Here is a 16,605-nt window from a genome sequence, read left to right on the forward strand (position 1 = left end):
TGCCGGCAATGTGCGGTCCGCATAATGTGGAACGCACATTGCCGCTGTCCGTGTTTTGTGGATCTGCAAAACACGTTACGGACGTGTGAATGGACCCTAAAGGGATTGTGCCACGAAAAATATTCAGCAGTTTTCAAACCAGCACCTGGATCTGAATTCTTAGGTAATTAAAAATTTAGCAAAGCCATTATTCAATACAATGTATCTGTATAGCGCCACATGCTGTTTGTTTTCTCTGATTTCTTTGTCCTGCTCACTGAGATGGCCGCTCATGCTCGGTTTTATCCTTCTACTGCCTCCTGAGCTGTGATAGGGAGAGCTACAGAAGAAAGACATGCTTCCTGAGAAAGGACACTCCACTTGAGCTGCCAGCTTGATATATACAAATATATACATATATATATATATATATATATATATATACTGTATATATAAAAGTCTGGATTCGACTACTTCTCCACCCCCACCATTACTCTCCCCTTTATTGTTTCAGAGCCTAACCCTGGGGAGAGACGGTATCCAGGTAGGAGCACCGTGACACACCACTCAGCATTATGATAAAGCTGGGACCCCCTCGGCCCTGGGGGCAGAATGTTGCAAACAGAGTGATGATTAACAGCAAAACAAACCTCAATATTTAGTACCCTGATTCTGCAGTCTAGAGAAACCCCATATGTGGTCGTAAACTGCTGTATGGACACACGGCAGTGCTCAGAAGGGAATAAATGGCATATGGCTTTTGCTGGAATGTTTTTTGGCTACCAGGTCGCATTTGAAGAGACCCTGAGATACCCCTACAAAGGAAACACTCAAAAGTGACCCTGTTTTGGAAACTCCTCAAGGAATTTATTGAGGGGTGTAGTCAGCGCTTTGACCCAACAAGGTTTAAAAGAGTTTAGAAACACTTAGCTGTGAAAATGAAAAAATTATATTTTTCCAATAAAATGTTTTAGACTCAAATTTTTTATTTTAACAAAGGGGTCAGAGGAGAAAAAGCACGATTCGTTATGCATTTTTTCCTGAATACAGTAACACCCTATATGTGGTCATAAAATGCTGTTTAGTCATATGTTACAGCAGACACCAGCTGCTGATGGCGGCGGCTCTGATCCTGAGCTGACGCCATTTCCATGTGCAGTACGCAGACCTGCAGGGTATTGCGAAGTGAGGTCACGGTTAATGGGCAAGCGAGGGTTACTCACAGTTTGTAGGAAAACCCTGGGCAGGCGTCCAGCAGTGATGGAGAGGCTGGCACAGGGGTCCTCTGGGGCACACTCTGGATTTAGGGACCAGGCCTGATGGTGGATGAGGTGCCCTGGATGTTGCAGGTGTTTAATGTGCCTAGGGCAAGGTCCCTTTAAGGTCCGTGACGCCAGTGCCTATAACGGTGGCACACCGATTTATAGGAGTAATAAGTGAGGAACACAATGTTATGGTGACCCAAACTTTCTTTACTGGAAACAGTTCAACTTTATACAGTTTGAGTTCAGTTCCACTTTGCAGCAGCAATCAATAGCAGGCTTTTACATCAATGGCAGGTAATGTTCTTTACAACATACTCAGAGGGTAAAATCAACGTTCACAGACCAGGCTGCACTATTCCTCAGATATCCTGGCTGTCTGTATCCTAAGGCCCATATGCCCTAATGCTGGCTTTTATCCTTGTTAGCAATCCTCCTTAGGTACATATCCCATGCTTTAGGTTAATGATCCTTCTGCCCTTCAGCTTACTTGTCTAGCTGGAACAATGGCTCTGCTCTGGTTAGGGAGCTTGGTTTCTCCTAGGAGGTAAACTCTTCTCTTGGGGTGAATCTTCTGAGTTAACTGAGGCTCAGGAACTTCAGGCCGGCTAGACTGCACTTACTTGCCTCCTGGACTGCACTATCCTTTCCTGTCTGGGCCTAACTATATATACTAAGGGTTCCCTAGCTCCCTCTAGTGTCTAGGAGGCTGAGCTACGCCCTAATAGGCCTGCTACCCAGATAACACAGGGAAATGAACATAGAACATCACATCAATACAATAGTCATATTAACCCTTGTGTAGTGCCCACATTTACCTAGTAGGACACTACACATGCTGTAAATATGCAGCATGGTGTGCTAGCAATCAGTGTCAGCCACATGGGCACATCAGAGGCAGCAAGGAGCACATTGGAGGCAGCACAGGGCACATTGGAGGCAGTAGGGGGCATGGAGGGAGCAGCAGCAAGGCATAGATACAGGCTTTGATCTTCACTGAGGACAGGGCTGATTCTAGCCTTTCTGCTGTCTGAGGTAAAAATTGAAATGTCACCCACATGCCAAATTCTCAACCTAACCCATTCCCTCCAGATAGGCGGGGATCCGACACCTGGCACCCCATGCCGATCAGCTGTTTGAAGAGAAGGCATTTGCAGTGATGAGCAGGTAAATAGAGCAGAGAAGGTAGCGCTCGTATGAAAAAGCAGACTACCCCTTTAAAGGCATACTTGGAAAATATTACATACAGCCCTACAAAACATAAAAGGTAACACAGCACCACATATGTACCTTTTACATCCAGCAACGTCTCTGATGTAGATATTCTCTTTCCTTATCTTCTCCATTCAGACCAGACCACCATGATGATTCCTTTCAGCCATCTGTTTTCTTTGCAGAGTTTGACAAACAGACACCTTAGTTTCCTACTTTTCCATCATCCTTCCACCTTCTGAACACCCCATCCAGACACCTCTAATACTGTGTCCGCTGTACTCCCCAATACTATACTGCAGAAACAGTTCCCCGGAAAATACTGGTACCACACAGATACGCCAGTACACAAAATACCCCCTTGCCTTTCAGATGAGACCCCTATATCAAACCGCAGATGAGAACCCCCTATCTCAGACCAGACCTTCTTTAGACCTCTATGTCAGACCCCAGATCAGACCCCATTAGATCTCCATGTCAGAAGCCCTCCCAGCTCAGAGCAAACCTCCATGTATCAGACCTCAGACCAGACCCACATCAAACCTCTCAGACCCCCATTAGATCTCTCAGACCCCATAACAGACCTCAGACCAGACCCCCATATCAGACCCCATTAGACCTCCAGACCTCCATTACACTTCCAGGCCCCCATATCAGACCTTTAGACTAGACCCCCAGAACCCCATATAAGACCCCATTAGACCTCCAGACCCCTACATCAGACCCCCATTAGACCTCCAGATCCCCATATTAGACCTCATACCAGACCTCCAGACCCCTATATCAGACCCCATTTGACCTCCAGACCACCATTACACTTCCAGACCCCTATATCAGATCTCAGACCAGACCTCCAGACCCCCATATAGGACCTCCATCAGACCCCTATATCAGACCCCCAATAGATCTCTAGACCCCATTAGACCTCCAGAGCCCCATATCAGACCCCCATTAGATCTCCAGACCCCCATTAAACCTCTATACCCCCAATCAGACCCCTATTAGACTTACAGACCCTCATATCAGACCTCAGATCAGACTGTAAAATAAATCAATTCCCTTATCTCTCCTTCTCCACTGCTCCTTTCCAGGTCCGGTGGTCTCCCCGGCTCTCATCTCTTCTCAGGGCCCGCACTGTACAGTCACCTGACTGCCTACAGCATCAGGTCACAGTGCGCTCTGTACATCCTGACACTGCAGGCAGCCGGGACACAGCAGCGCGGGACCTGAGAAGAACAAGCAAGAGGAGGGTTAAGTACCGCACCTTCAGAGCAAGCACAAGATGCCACCTGAGGCAAGATTCTCATCTTGCCTCATGGCAAAAGCAGCCTGACTGAGGAGATAAGAGCCTGTAATCTGCTTTTTTTTCCACTGGATTAAGCCTTGATTAGTTAGTTTGCACAGACTAACCCCCGACAAGGGACCATGCTGATTGGTCCCTTGCTGGCATCTCCAGAGTCGCCTGCGCAGTGACCCTTCCTTGTGTATCAGCAGCGTTTAAAAGTTATTGCTCACCAAAGATGCGCAAAGTTAGTGCTCACCTGAACGTACAGTTACATTGAGGCGTGGGAAGGGGTTTATGGTGGTGGTCCTGGACATAGCAAGCAATAGAAACATTAGTCTGTCAGCATGAGCCTGGAAATGATCTGTGGTAATGAATGAGTAGTAGTGCAAAGCTCACTAATTTTTATTTTCCTACTGCCCTCCAATTCTCCATTGTCAGCATTTCAAGTTGTGTTGAAATACAGTACATTGTCAGGACTGCTGGAGTCCTCTCCATTATGTTAGCACAGCAGTCCTGGTTGAGTATTTCAGTTTAGCTTGCAGTGCTGCCAGTGGGGAACGAAGTGCAGTGGGAAAATAAAAAATAGTGATCTGGGCTCCTTATCTGCGTTACTACTCATATATAACCTCAGAGGAAAGTCCAATCCCTCTAAGAAAGACATACATTATTCCATTCCGTTGAGTCTACTATGAGGTTGATCCAGAAGAAGATACAAACGTTAATGAGGCAGAAGCCAGTTTTCCTCATCTTAGGGGAAAAAATTCCTATCTGACTAAATCCAGTAATCAGAATGGCTCCCTGGATCAGCGACCCTTCTCCAGAATTCTAATAGCTATAACTTTGGATCTCTATACAGGATTAAAACTAAGTTTTGACCAAAGTGATTTCAGATATATGATCCGAAGTGCGCTTCGCTCAACCCTAGTAGTGATTATCGGCAGTGATTGCCATCAGCCAACTAAGGGATGTTTCTGTGATCCAAAGAGGTAAAAAAGTCACATAAACAAAATGGCACCAATAAAAGCTACGGCTCGTCCAACAAAACACAAGCACAGCTCTATCAATTGGAAAGTTTAAAAAAAACTTTCACATATGCATTATGGTTTCAGGTTTTGAGGTTCAGCAGAGGATCGCAAAACCTGACCAAAACAGTTCCGTTTTGATTACACATCAGGACGCATCCGTTCTGCTAGGATGCGGTTGTGTGAAATCGAAACAGAACAAACTGGATCGAGCAAAAAATACATTGAAAGTCAATGGATGATGGATCTGGTATTTTAGGATCCTAAAAAAAACGGATCTGTCACCATGGACTTACACTGTGGCTCTTGGAATCGGACATAGAAAAACTTGGTCTGGTCTTTAAAGGGCATCTGTCAGCAGATCTGTACCTATGACACTGGCTGACCTGTTACATGTGCCCTTGGCAGCTGAAGGCATCTGTGTTGGTCCCATGTTCATGTGTGCAAATATCGCTTGGAAAAATGATGTTTCAATCTATGCAAATGAGACTCTAGGAGCAAAGGTGGCGTTACCATTACACCTAGAGGCTGTGATCTCTCTGTAAATTCTGTGTCCTCTCCACCTTTATTGACAGAACCAGGCAGTGAAAACCTCATCACATCTGGTCCTGTCAATCAAAAGTGTAGAGTGCATGGCAATTGCAGAGAGAGCAGAGCCTCTAGGAGTAACAGCAATGTCCCCATTGCTCCTAGAGGCTCATTTGCATAAATTAAAACATAATTTTTCTCTGCAATGCGGGCACATATGAACATGGGACCAACACAGATGCCCTCAGCTGCCAAGCGCACATGTAACAGGTCAGCCAGTGTCATAGGTACAAATCTGCTGACAGATGCCCTTTAAAGTGAATCTGCCACCATGGTTTTGATCTTTTACCTCCAGTAATACATGAGGATAAGGAGTCCAGATCACAATTTTTTATTTTCCTACTGCCCCCTGTCCCCCCGCTGTCAGCTCTCAAACTTGCGCTGAATGACACAGCCAGGACTGCTGTGCTGAAATAATACAGAGGACTCCTGTGCGCATGCACAGCAGTCCTGACGATGTATTTCAGCGCAGCTTTAAAGAATGAGAGTAAGGAAACAAGGGGCAGAAGAGAAAATAAATATCGATCTGGACTATCTATAGTACTACTCGTGTATCACAGCAGATCGCGGTGACAGATGCCTTTTACACTGCCTGCAGAGGTCTACGTTACATTTATACATATGGAATACATGTAGAAGATGAGTACAGCACTGGGATTTTTCTTGCTGTTGAGTTGTGGTGTGAGTACTACTCAGTTCCGCTCGCTGAGTCACTAAAGTAACATCTTACATGTTGCTTCACCGTGAAGGAAATCGCACCATGGCGTAACAAGAAATAGACTTTCACAGTTCTGGACCTGGACGTGCAACAGTTTTTATAAAGACCGTCTCAGCAACTGAATGTTACCTACTCTGGAAAGCAGGGTGGAAAAGATGGAGTCTCTATTACTAGCACTACCTACGCATATTGGGGAATAGGACCACCTCAACAATGCCAGGTCCCACCACTACATTTTAAGACAAAGTGGTAGTAAACCAGTGTCACTTCCAGTGTGAATGTAAAACCACACTCTCAGACATATCAACCTTCATACATGCTGACCACCAGTTTATCAAAGGAATTAATTTAGATAACCATTGTAACTGCATTAAAGGGGTTGTCCAGGAGATTGCAAGTGATGGGCTATCCTCAGGATGGGCTATCACTATCTGATCAGCAGGGGTCTGACACCCCACTCCCACTGCCAATCAGCTATCTGTTGACTTCAATGGGGGTAGCACTGCAGTAACCAGGCTCCATTCACTACACAGAGGATGGAGCTAGGTAGTTCCAGTGCTGGCCTGCCCTCAGTGCACTTAAAGGGGTTGTCTGGGAATACCTAGGTTCAACTGCAGCCTGCCTCCGCTATTGAAATATTACTTACTCAGCTGCTCCTTCATCAGTGATGTGTCTCTTACACACTGCTGGAGCCACTATTTGGCTGCAGAGGAGCAGGTGACCATGCCCAGGTCAGAAATAAGAAAGCTGCTGGCGGGAAGATGGACACGTAGGAGCCAGCGCACAGGACCGCAGCAATGGGGAGAAGGTAAGTATGAATCTTTCAATAGCGGATGCAGGCTGAGGACACCAGTTAACACCGAAGAGTAAAAGTGAACTCTGTGAACACTACATGGTTAAAAATATCAGCTTTAGGCCTCATGCACACAACCGTTTTTTTTTCCGGTCCGCAAAAACGGGGTCCGTGATCCGTGACCGTTTTTTCGTCCGTGGGTCTTTCTTGATTTTTGGAAGATCCACGGACATGAAAAAAAAAGTTGTTTTGGTGTCCGCCTGGCCGCGCGGAGCCAAATGGATCCGTCCTGAATTACAATGCAAGTCAATGGGGACGGAACCGTTTGACGTTGACACAATATGGTGCAATTGCAAACGGATCCGTCCCCATTGACTTTCAATGTAAAGTCTGGAGTCTCTTTTATACCATCGGATCGGAGTTTTCTCCAATCCGATGATATATTTTAACTTGAAGCGTCCCCATCACCATGGGAACGCCTCTATGTTAGAATATACTGTTGGATATGAGTTACATCGTGAAAACTCAGATCCGACAGTATATTCTAACACAGAGGCGATGGGGACGCTTCTAGTTAGAATATACTACAAACTGTGTACATGACTGCCCCCTGCTGCCTGGCAGCACCCGATCTCTTACAGGGGGCCATGATCAGCACAATTAACCCCTCAGGTGCCACACCTGAAGGGGTTAATTGTGCGTATCATAGCCCCCTGTAAGAGATCAGGGGCTGCCAGGCAGCAGGGGGCAGACCCCCCCCTCCCCAGTATGAATATCATTGGTGGCCAGTGTGCGGCCTCCCCCGGCCCCCCCTCCCTCTATTGCATTATTAACATTGGTGGCAGTGTGCGGCCTCCCCCGGCCCCCCTCCCTCCCTCTATTGCATTATTAACATTGGTGGCAGTGTGCGGCCTCCCCCGGCCCCCCTCCCTCCCTCTATTGCATCAATAACATTGGTGGCAGTGTGCGGCCTCACCCGGCCCCCCTCCCTCCCTCTATTGCATTATTAACATTGGTGGCCAGTGTGCCACCTCCCCCGCCCCCCCTCCCTTCCTCTATTGCATTATTAACATTGGTGGCAGTGTGCGGCCTCCCCGGCCCCCCCTCCCTCCCTCTATTGCATTATTAACATTGGTGGCAGTGTGCGGCCTCCCCCGGCCCCCCTCCCTCCCTCTATTGCATCAATAACATTGGTGGCAGTGTGCAGCCTCCCCCCCCCCCCCCTCCCCCCCCTCCCCACCCCCCGATCATTTGTGGCAGCGGAGTTCCGATCGGAGTCCCAGTTTAATCGCTGGGGCTCCGATCGGTAACCATGGTAACCAGGACTCTACTGCAGTCCTGGTTGCCATGGTTACTTAGCAATAGTAGAAGCATCGTACTTGCTAAGTAACCATGGCAACCAGGACTGCAGTGGCGTCCTGGTTGCCATGGTTACCGATCGGAGCCCCAGCGATTAAACTGGGACTCCGATTGGAACTCCGCTGCCACCAATGATCGGGGGGGGGGGGAGGGGAGGCGGCACACTGCCACCAATGTTATTGATGCAATAGAGGGAGGGAGGGGGGCCGGGGGAGTCCGCACACTGCCACCAATGTTAATAATGCAATAGAGGGAGGGAGGAGGGCCGGGGGAGGCCGCACAAATAATGCAATAGAGGGAGGGAGGGGGACCAGGGGAGGCCGCACACTGGCCACCAAAGATATTCAAACTGGGGAGGGAGGGGGTTCTGCCCCCTGCTGCCTGGCAGCCCCTGATGTCTTGCAGGGGGCTATTATACGCACAATTAACCCCTTCAGGTGCAGCACCTGAGGGGTTAATTGTACGGATCACAGCCCCCTGTAAGAGATCGGGTGCTGCCAGGCAGCAGGGGGTAGTCATGTACACAGTTCGTTGTATATTCTAACTAGAAGCGTCCCCATCACCATGGGAATGCCTCTGTGTTAGAATATACTGTCGGATCTGAGTTTTCACGATCCGTCTGTATGAAAGTAACCTACGGCCACGGATCATGGACACGGATGCCAATCTTGTGTGCATCCGTGTTCTTTCACGGACCCATTGACTTAAATGGGTCCGTGAACCGCTGTCCGTCAAAAAAATAGGACAGGTCATATTTTTTGATGGAAGGGATACACGGATCACGGTCTTGGCTGCAAAACGGTGCATTTTCCGATTTTTCCACGGACCCATTGAGAGTCAATGGGTCCGCGAAAAAGAAACGGAAAACGGCACAACGGCCACGGATGCACACAACGGTCGTGTGCATGAGGCCTTATAGTACAAGTAAAAAGTACACATATTTGGTAAAGACAAAAAACACCAGGACACCTACTAGGGTCAAAAATAACACAGACCAATGTAGATAGGCCATAAAACGCAGGTAGTATAAGTACCAAGGCCGCAATGGAAGAATACAGATATACAGACCCAGTAGGCGCCCCAAACACCAGCCCTAACACGTGCTTCATTTAAACTTCTTTTTTGTCTCAGACAACTCCTTTAATGCTTAATTTACATATTTTTCTAAATGAGATTTCTACTAAATGCTGCATGGGAATGGGAGAGAGAGGTTTTTTTAATAAGCTGGGGCAGTCCAAGCAGGCATTGTGTAGGGTAGCATGGTGGTTCAGTGGTTCATGGTGCCTTGAAGCGATGGGGTCATGGATTTGAATCCAACCAGGGACAACATCTGCATGGAGTTTGCATGTTCTCCCTGTGTTTGTGATGGTTTACTCCCACACTCCAAAAGTATACAAATAGGAAAATGGGCTTTCTATGAAATTGACCCAAGTGTGCGTTGCGGTTGAGCACCTATATGACAACCATTGACTTCCAGGCCACACAACTATCCCTGCACCCTGTGACAACTATCTCTGTCCCTGTGAGAAAAACTCATTACAAATGTTGATCCTGATGACAGATGCTCCTTAAGTGTGCTTACAAGTGTAGGGTGGCTCAGTGGGCAGCACTGGGGTCTAGGTTTGAATCCAGCCAAGGACAACATCTGCATGGAGTTTTTGTGTTCTCCCCGTGTTTACGTGGCTTTCTTCGTAAAGACATACTGATAGGAAATTTAGACTGTGAGCTCCAATGGGGACAGTGGTGACAAAAGTGAGTCTGTAAAGTGCTGAGGAATATGTTATATCTTTATATACGGTAATCGAATAAATAAAAAAGAAGCCTTATGAGAGCCATTATGGCGGACAGGAAGCAGCTTCTTCTTGGATCAGAAAGTAAAAGCGGGTTATATATGGAACACTTTTGTTGCAAAAAAAAGTCTATACAGTTATATATCTGCCAATGTATAATAAACTTTTAGTGTTTTTGCTGGATCCGTGTTTCCTGTGGTGTTTTGCTGTGAATTTTTTATGTTTTGTTTAGTCTAAAATGATGTGACCAGATGTTAGCTGTAAGTACAGCAAGTGACAACAGAGTAAAATATGTCTATGTAACAATCTTGGATTTTGATGTTTTCGTCATGTTTTTTGGGAGATTTTCACTTTCTGATCGGCAGGGATCCAACACTTCAGAGGGTCCTTGGATTGCATTTAGAACATGTTCTATCCTTTGTGGAACGGACATACGAATGTGCATGATCCATGCGCTTTCCGTATCCATATGTCCATTCTGCAAAAATATAGAACATGTCCTGCACTTGGCTGAAAAATGTGGAACACAGACCCATTGAAGACAATAGGTCCACAAAAAGTGCAGATGCAACACGGATGGTATCCGTATTTCGCAGGTCCACAATTTGCAGACTGCAAATTGCATGCGATCATGTGCATGAGGCCTCAGGGGCCATTCACATGGTGGTTTTTCCCTCAGAATTTTGGTGCAGACAGCTGTGCCAAAACTTTACAGAAATCCCACTGGCAGCCGTGTCCATTCATTTCAATGGGAGGAAGTGCTGAGGATCATGGAGCAGTGCCTTAAAGTTGGGGGCCACACGGAAAATAAACATGTCCTTTTCTCTGTGTGGCCGCAGGTTTAGGCTGCTTTTCAGCAATCATCAGCGCTGCCTCCCATTAAAATGAATGTGAGGCATAAACTACGCCAGAGAAGTTTCAGCATAGGTGTCCGCACCAAAGTTCCATGGCCAAAGACGCTGTGTGAACATACCCTTAGGGCTGTGTCACACCAGCCTGAGCAGTCTGGAAATCACGCTCCGTGTGTGAGCATGATCCTTCATCTGGACACTGCTCGTCTTGCAGGAGCACATGGCATTATACTGATTTATAATGCTGTGTGCCTCTGCTTGACCTTCCTTCTACAGAATTAGGCTAGGGCTACACGACGACAGTTGTCGTGCAACATTTTGTCGCACCAATGTCGTGTGACAATTTTTATAATGATAGTCTATGGTGTCGCAATGCGACATGCGACATGCTGCGACTGCATAGACTATTATTATAAAAATTGTCGTGCGACATTGGGGCGACATCAATGTCGAGCGACATATGTTGCAGTGTAGTTGTGCCCAATGTGTCGCGTGATTTATTGTCGAGCAACACATGTCGTCGTGTAGCCCTAGCCTTATAACTGACAGCTTTGTGTCAGTATGATTCTGTAGAAGGCAGGTCATACAGAGACACACAACTTTATAAATCAGTATAATGTTGTGTGCTCCTGCAAGTCCAGAACAGAGGATCACACTCACACACAGAGCGAGATTTCAGGACTGCTCATGCTGGTGTGAAACAGCCCTTAGAAAGACTAAAATGTGCCAAATTCATTACCGTAATGTATTCCTTATATTTAAACACCAATGATAATAATTTATTGGTACAAAATAAAAAAAAATTGAACAGTGTTACCAACAAATCCATATCAAGGAGCAACACGGGTTTTCTTGCAAGCTTTTGCATTCAGGTTTAGGCTCTTTTCTAGTTATAACCTATATATTTAAAAATGTCATATGAGTATTGATTAAGGCCTCATGCACACGACCGTTGTTTTATTCCATGTCCGTTGTTCCGTTTTTTGTGATTTTATCTGCGTCCGTGATCCGTGGTTCCAGTCCGTAAAAAAATATAACCTGTCCTATTTTTTTTCATGGAAAACGGTTCGCGGACCCATTCAAGTCAATGGGACAGTGAAAAAACGCGGAGGCACACAAGATTGCCATCCGCGTCCGTTTTTTTCCTATCATTTGGATGGCAAACTTGACTTAGATTTTTTTTTACTTTCCTTCATGTCTGGTGATCCTTCAAAAATAAAGGAAGACAGACGGAAACAAAAACAGAAACAGATCACGGAACAACGGAACCCCATTTTGCGGAACGGAACACAACAGCGGTCGTGTGCATGAGGCCTAAAGTGTATGAATTTCTTTACCACAGTACCAAAGTAAAGCCTAATCATTAGCATGGCACTTGGTGCCATGTCACTTTGACTTTATTTATTTAAAAGCTAAACATATTGAAAAAAATAAATAAATCTGGTGTTGTGCAGGGGTTGTCAGAGATTTGAAAAAGGGGTCTATGGGCTGTGCCTGAATTTGCAAATGAATGGCACTGAGCCGCAGTTTCCGATATATCCCATAGACAAGAGTGGTGCTGTTTCTGGGGGGAAAAAGTAGATCCCTTCTTTTAGGCTAGAGCAACATTTATTGCAATGATAATCAATGGCTTCGCACTGCGACGTGTGACATGCTGCCACTGCAACGTGACCGTCGCACAAAAATCCAACTTGGATGGCGTTTTTGTGACTGTCATGTCGCAGCATGTTGCATGCTGCAATGCGACACTATTGACAATCATTATAAAAATTGACGCATGACTTTTGTGCGACAAGAAGTCGTGCGACAACGGCCGCCGTGTAGCCCTAGCGGCTAGCCTAAATCTCTGGCAAATTACCTTTCTCTGCCAATCACGCATCAGACGGGTGCTAGCTACAGTACTAACACCAGTCAGTACAGGCCTCCTGGGCTTTTTACCACTCTGTGCAAAATTGCTGCCAAACAACATTCTGGTTACACAAAGTAACCGCAAACCCAGAAAAAAACAGCACAAGACCTGCATGTGTAACTACACCCTAAGCATCCGACATCGCAAGTATGTACATAGCAGCAGAGTGGAACTATGTACCATTCAGCTGTGAGTCAGCCTTGCATGGGCGCTGTAAGATCTCCTACACACAGTTGCTCTGGGACTGGAGTTTTTTATCACTAAAAAACAACACAGAAACTGCTCGCATTTTTTTTTTTTTTTCATATTAACATGTATTTTTTCAGTAAATTTATCAGGAGATTTTTTGCAAAACCAATGTTTGAATGGCGTTAGATCAGGGGTAGGCAGCCTCCAGCACTCCAGCTGTGGTGAAACTACAACTCCCAGCCAGCATGCATGCTGCCTCTGCTCTCATAGAGATGAATAGAGCATGCTGGGAATTGTAGTTTCACAGCTGGCATGACAAAGGTTGCTGACCCCTGCTATAGAGAAGGACGTGGGAAGATGTCAGGAAAAAAACGCCAAAAGCTTCAACATGCTGTGAAAAATGACAGCAAAATGAAAAACATCACCAATTAGAAGATAAAATTCACTTGGCAAAAAAATGTAAGAAATGCTTGCCTGCTTGTTATATTTCCCATAGGCCATAAACCAGGGCTGGCAAACCTGCGGCTCTCCAGCTGTTGTAAAACTACAACTCCCACCATTCCCTGCTGTAGGCTAATAGCTGTAGGCAGACTGGGCATGCTGGGAGTTTTAGTTTTGCTACAGCTGGAGAGCTGCAGGTTGGCCAGCCCTGCCATAGACTTTCAACTAAAGTCTGGAATTAGCGTTTTTACCGCAAAAAACGCTTGTGCAAAAAATTACACTAAAATTACAAAAAAAGGTCAAAGAGGGGAGAAGTTATCACAACTGGTGTCAAGTAGAACTGGCTTAGTTGCCCATAGCAACCAATCAGATTCCACCTTTAATTTTCCAAAGGAGCTCTGAAAAATCAAAGGTGGGATCTGGTTGGTTGCTATTGGCAACTAAGCCAGTTCTCCCGTCTCTCCTATACTTTTTAGGACATTTTTGAGGGGCTTTCTGTTTTTGTGCTTTTTTTATGGCATATTTGCTGCTTTTTGTTTTAGGCATAAAATGCCAGTTCTGTATGGTTCGTGGAAGTCTATGAGAAATATTAAATGCAGGACAAACAGGCATTTTTGTAGTGGCATTTTTCTCAGCCTTTAGGGCCTCACGCACACGAACGTATTTTGTTTCCGTGTCCATTCCGTTTTTTTGGTTATTTTTTTGCGGATAGGATGCAGACCTATTCACTTCAATGGGTCCGCAAAAAATGCGGACAGCACACTGTGTGCTCTCCGCATCCGTATGTCCGTTCTGTAGCCCCGCAAAAAAAATATAACACGTCCTATTCTTGTCCGTTTTGCGGGCAAGGATAGGCATTGTCACAATGGATCCGCAAAGAAAAACGGATGCCATACGGACGTCATCCGTTTTTTTGTGGAACGCAAAACACATACGGTCGTGTGCATGGAGCCTAAGTTTGTTTTCGTTTTTTGGGTCAATGGTGCTTCAAAAATAACGTATTGGTGTTTTTAATGGCATGTTTGCATGGTATTTTTTTTAACAATGCTTTTTCTCCCATACAGCTCTACAGAAAAAGCGACATGACATACTTTATACCAAAAATGCCAGACATACATTAAATGCCATTTTAAAAAAAACCCACCAGGTTCTAAAACACAGTAGGAGAGATTTATCATAACTGGTGTAAAGGAGAACTGGATTAGTTGCCCATAGCAACCAATCAGATTCCACCTTTCATTTTTTAGAGCTCCTTTGGTAAATGAAAGGTGGAATCTGATTGGTTGCTACGGGCAACCAAGCTAATATTCCTTGATAAATCTCCTTTACTATATGGGCAAAAAGGCTCAAAGGCACCTCAAAAAACATTGATCAAGTCAGGCTGCAAAAAACACAAAACACCAGTAAAAACCTATGTGTGACAGCAGCACCCTAAGGCAACTCTTGGGGTTTTACATAGGGCAGGTCATAGAGATTTCCGTATTATTGGGATTTATCGTGTCATTGTATTCATGTATTATTAGTATTATTATCAGGCACAATAAAGCTGAATTATTTGGAATTCTTTCCTGGCTTCTCTGGATTGCTTATGTGAAAGTGCGGTGGAGCTGGAAACTTTTAATCAGCTGAAAAACAGTGCTGAATAGAGAGTACAATCTGGGCTCTGCCTGGAGAAGCTACAACAGCTTGACACACAGCTGCTGGTGCATTAACCCGTCCTGCGCAGCCAGAACATGGGCACGACTGATCTACGAAGAACGCTTCTATCCTCTCTTCACATCTAGCCATTTCTCCACATTCAAAGCAGGGCTTTTAGCAATGAGGTGACCTCACTGCGGTTTGTTCTGTTCCCTCATCACCACATTCGTAAGGCAAGACAAGCAGAGCTGGGATATCTGGCAGATAGCACAGAGGGATCACAGGCGGCTCCTTGTAATACTTGTACTCAGCATCTTTAAGTACATAACCAGGGTTCTGCGGTGTGCAGAAGAGGACACCTACTTAACCATCTCACATCTGCACTGAGGAGGAAGTCATGCATCACATAGGGCAAGGAGCTCGATCACACTGTACAAGCTGGGCTCTGCACTCAGAAGCTACAACAGCCTAAAACCACAAGCACCATTCTGGTACGCTGCTGTTTGCTGGTTTTAGCATTTTCTAATGCTGTCTTCCTCTTTTTTCAGACCATTTCGCTGGCCGAGAAGTGGAAACTGAAGTTTACTTTTACAGTTGGACTTCTCAGCAATACCAGAAGATGAACAGCGACAGCATCACTGCATCCCTATGGAAGGAAAGGGTTACCAAGCCCATCCTGCAGCAGAGTAAGCACTGATTCGATAAACAGGTGACAATGGAAGAGGATGGGTTAATAAGAGAGGCTGGTGTGTAACTTACATCTTCCATGGTGAGCCTGTCCCCAGGATACGCTGCCCAGCCCTAGGACTTCTCTACAGGAAGGGAAGCCAGATGTCGTCCTCCATGCACCCCCTTCCCCACACACCCCACCCACCCAGGCTGGACCTTAGGCCCTGACAGGCTGAGCAAGAGGAACCTTCTTAGCCTCAGCTCTCCACCCTCTGCTCTGCTCGATTCCTCTTTCTCTGCTGCTACAAACCTTCTGCTTAAAAAACTTGGGTTTCCGGTGGTTGAAATGAAATTGAGTCACTGAACTGAAAGTACAGGGGATTGTAGCAATTCTTACAGAGGTCTGAACTGTCTTGACTAGGATAGTATGTTGCTTACATAAAAGAAAACTAACGTATTGTAGATGCAGCCTTACATGGAGGCGCAATTGTTCGTTATTATAAAAGTTTGGGCAATCCACTATTAAAAATGGTAAATTGACGTTAAATGCTAAGGCCACTTTTGCGTGTGGATGTTTTGGGCAGTATTTTGGTTTGGCTTACAAACACTGATACAAGATGCTACTACTGCCACATGAACGTGGCCTAACTCTCTGGCCCTCAGGAGACCCCAAATACACATCTGAAAGGTCTGCTTTAATGGTAAATGCTTATTTTTCCCTTTGAACTCCTTTATACGCTTTAAACATACATACCATTGCCTTAATAATTTGAGAAACTTCAAATATACGTCTCTGGTACTGATGGTGATCTACAGGATCAGTCAGATGATCTTGGTCTAAACCACCAAAACCCCAGTCTCAGAATACAAAGTCCTGGTGTACGTTTCTTCTCTTTCCAT

General features: G+C 45.6%; 1 protein-coding gene across 1 annotated transcript in view; it reads right to left on the bottom strand.

Annotated features, from left to right (window-relative positions):
* Positions 1-16,199, bottom strand: part of PLEKHO2 (pleckstrin homology domain containing O2) — a 56,894-nt gene extending 40,695 nt beyond the window's left edge. The window contains exon 1 of the mRNA XM_044283178.1: positions 15,796-16,199. Coding sequence (XP_044139113.1) covers positions 15,796-15,804 — 9 coding nt within the window. The 5' untranslated portion in view covers positions 15,805-16,199. The remainder of the gene's footprint in view (positions 1-15,795) is intronic.
* Between the last annotated feature and the right edge of the window lie 406 nt (positions 16,200-16,605).

The sequence above is a fragment of the Bufo gargarizans genome, chromosome 2, assembly GCF_014858855.1.
Source record: "Bufo gargarizans isolate SCDJY-AF-19 chromosome 2, ASM1485885v1, whole genome shotgun sequence".
NCBI lineage: Eukaryota > Metazoa > Chordata > Amphibia > Anura > Bufonidae > Bufo > Bufo gargarizans.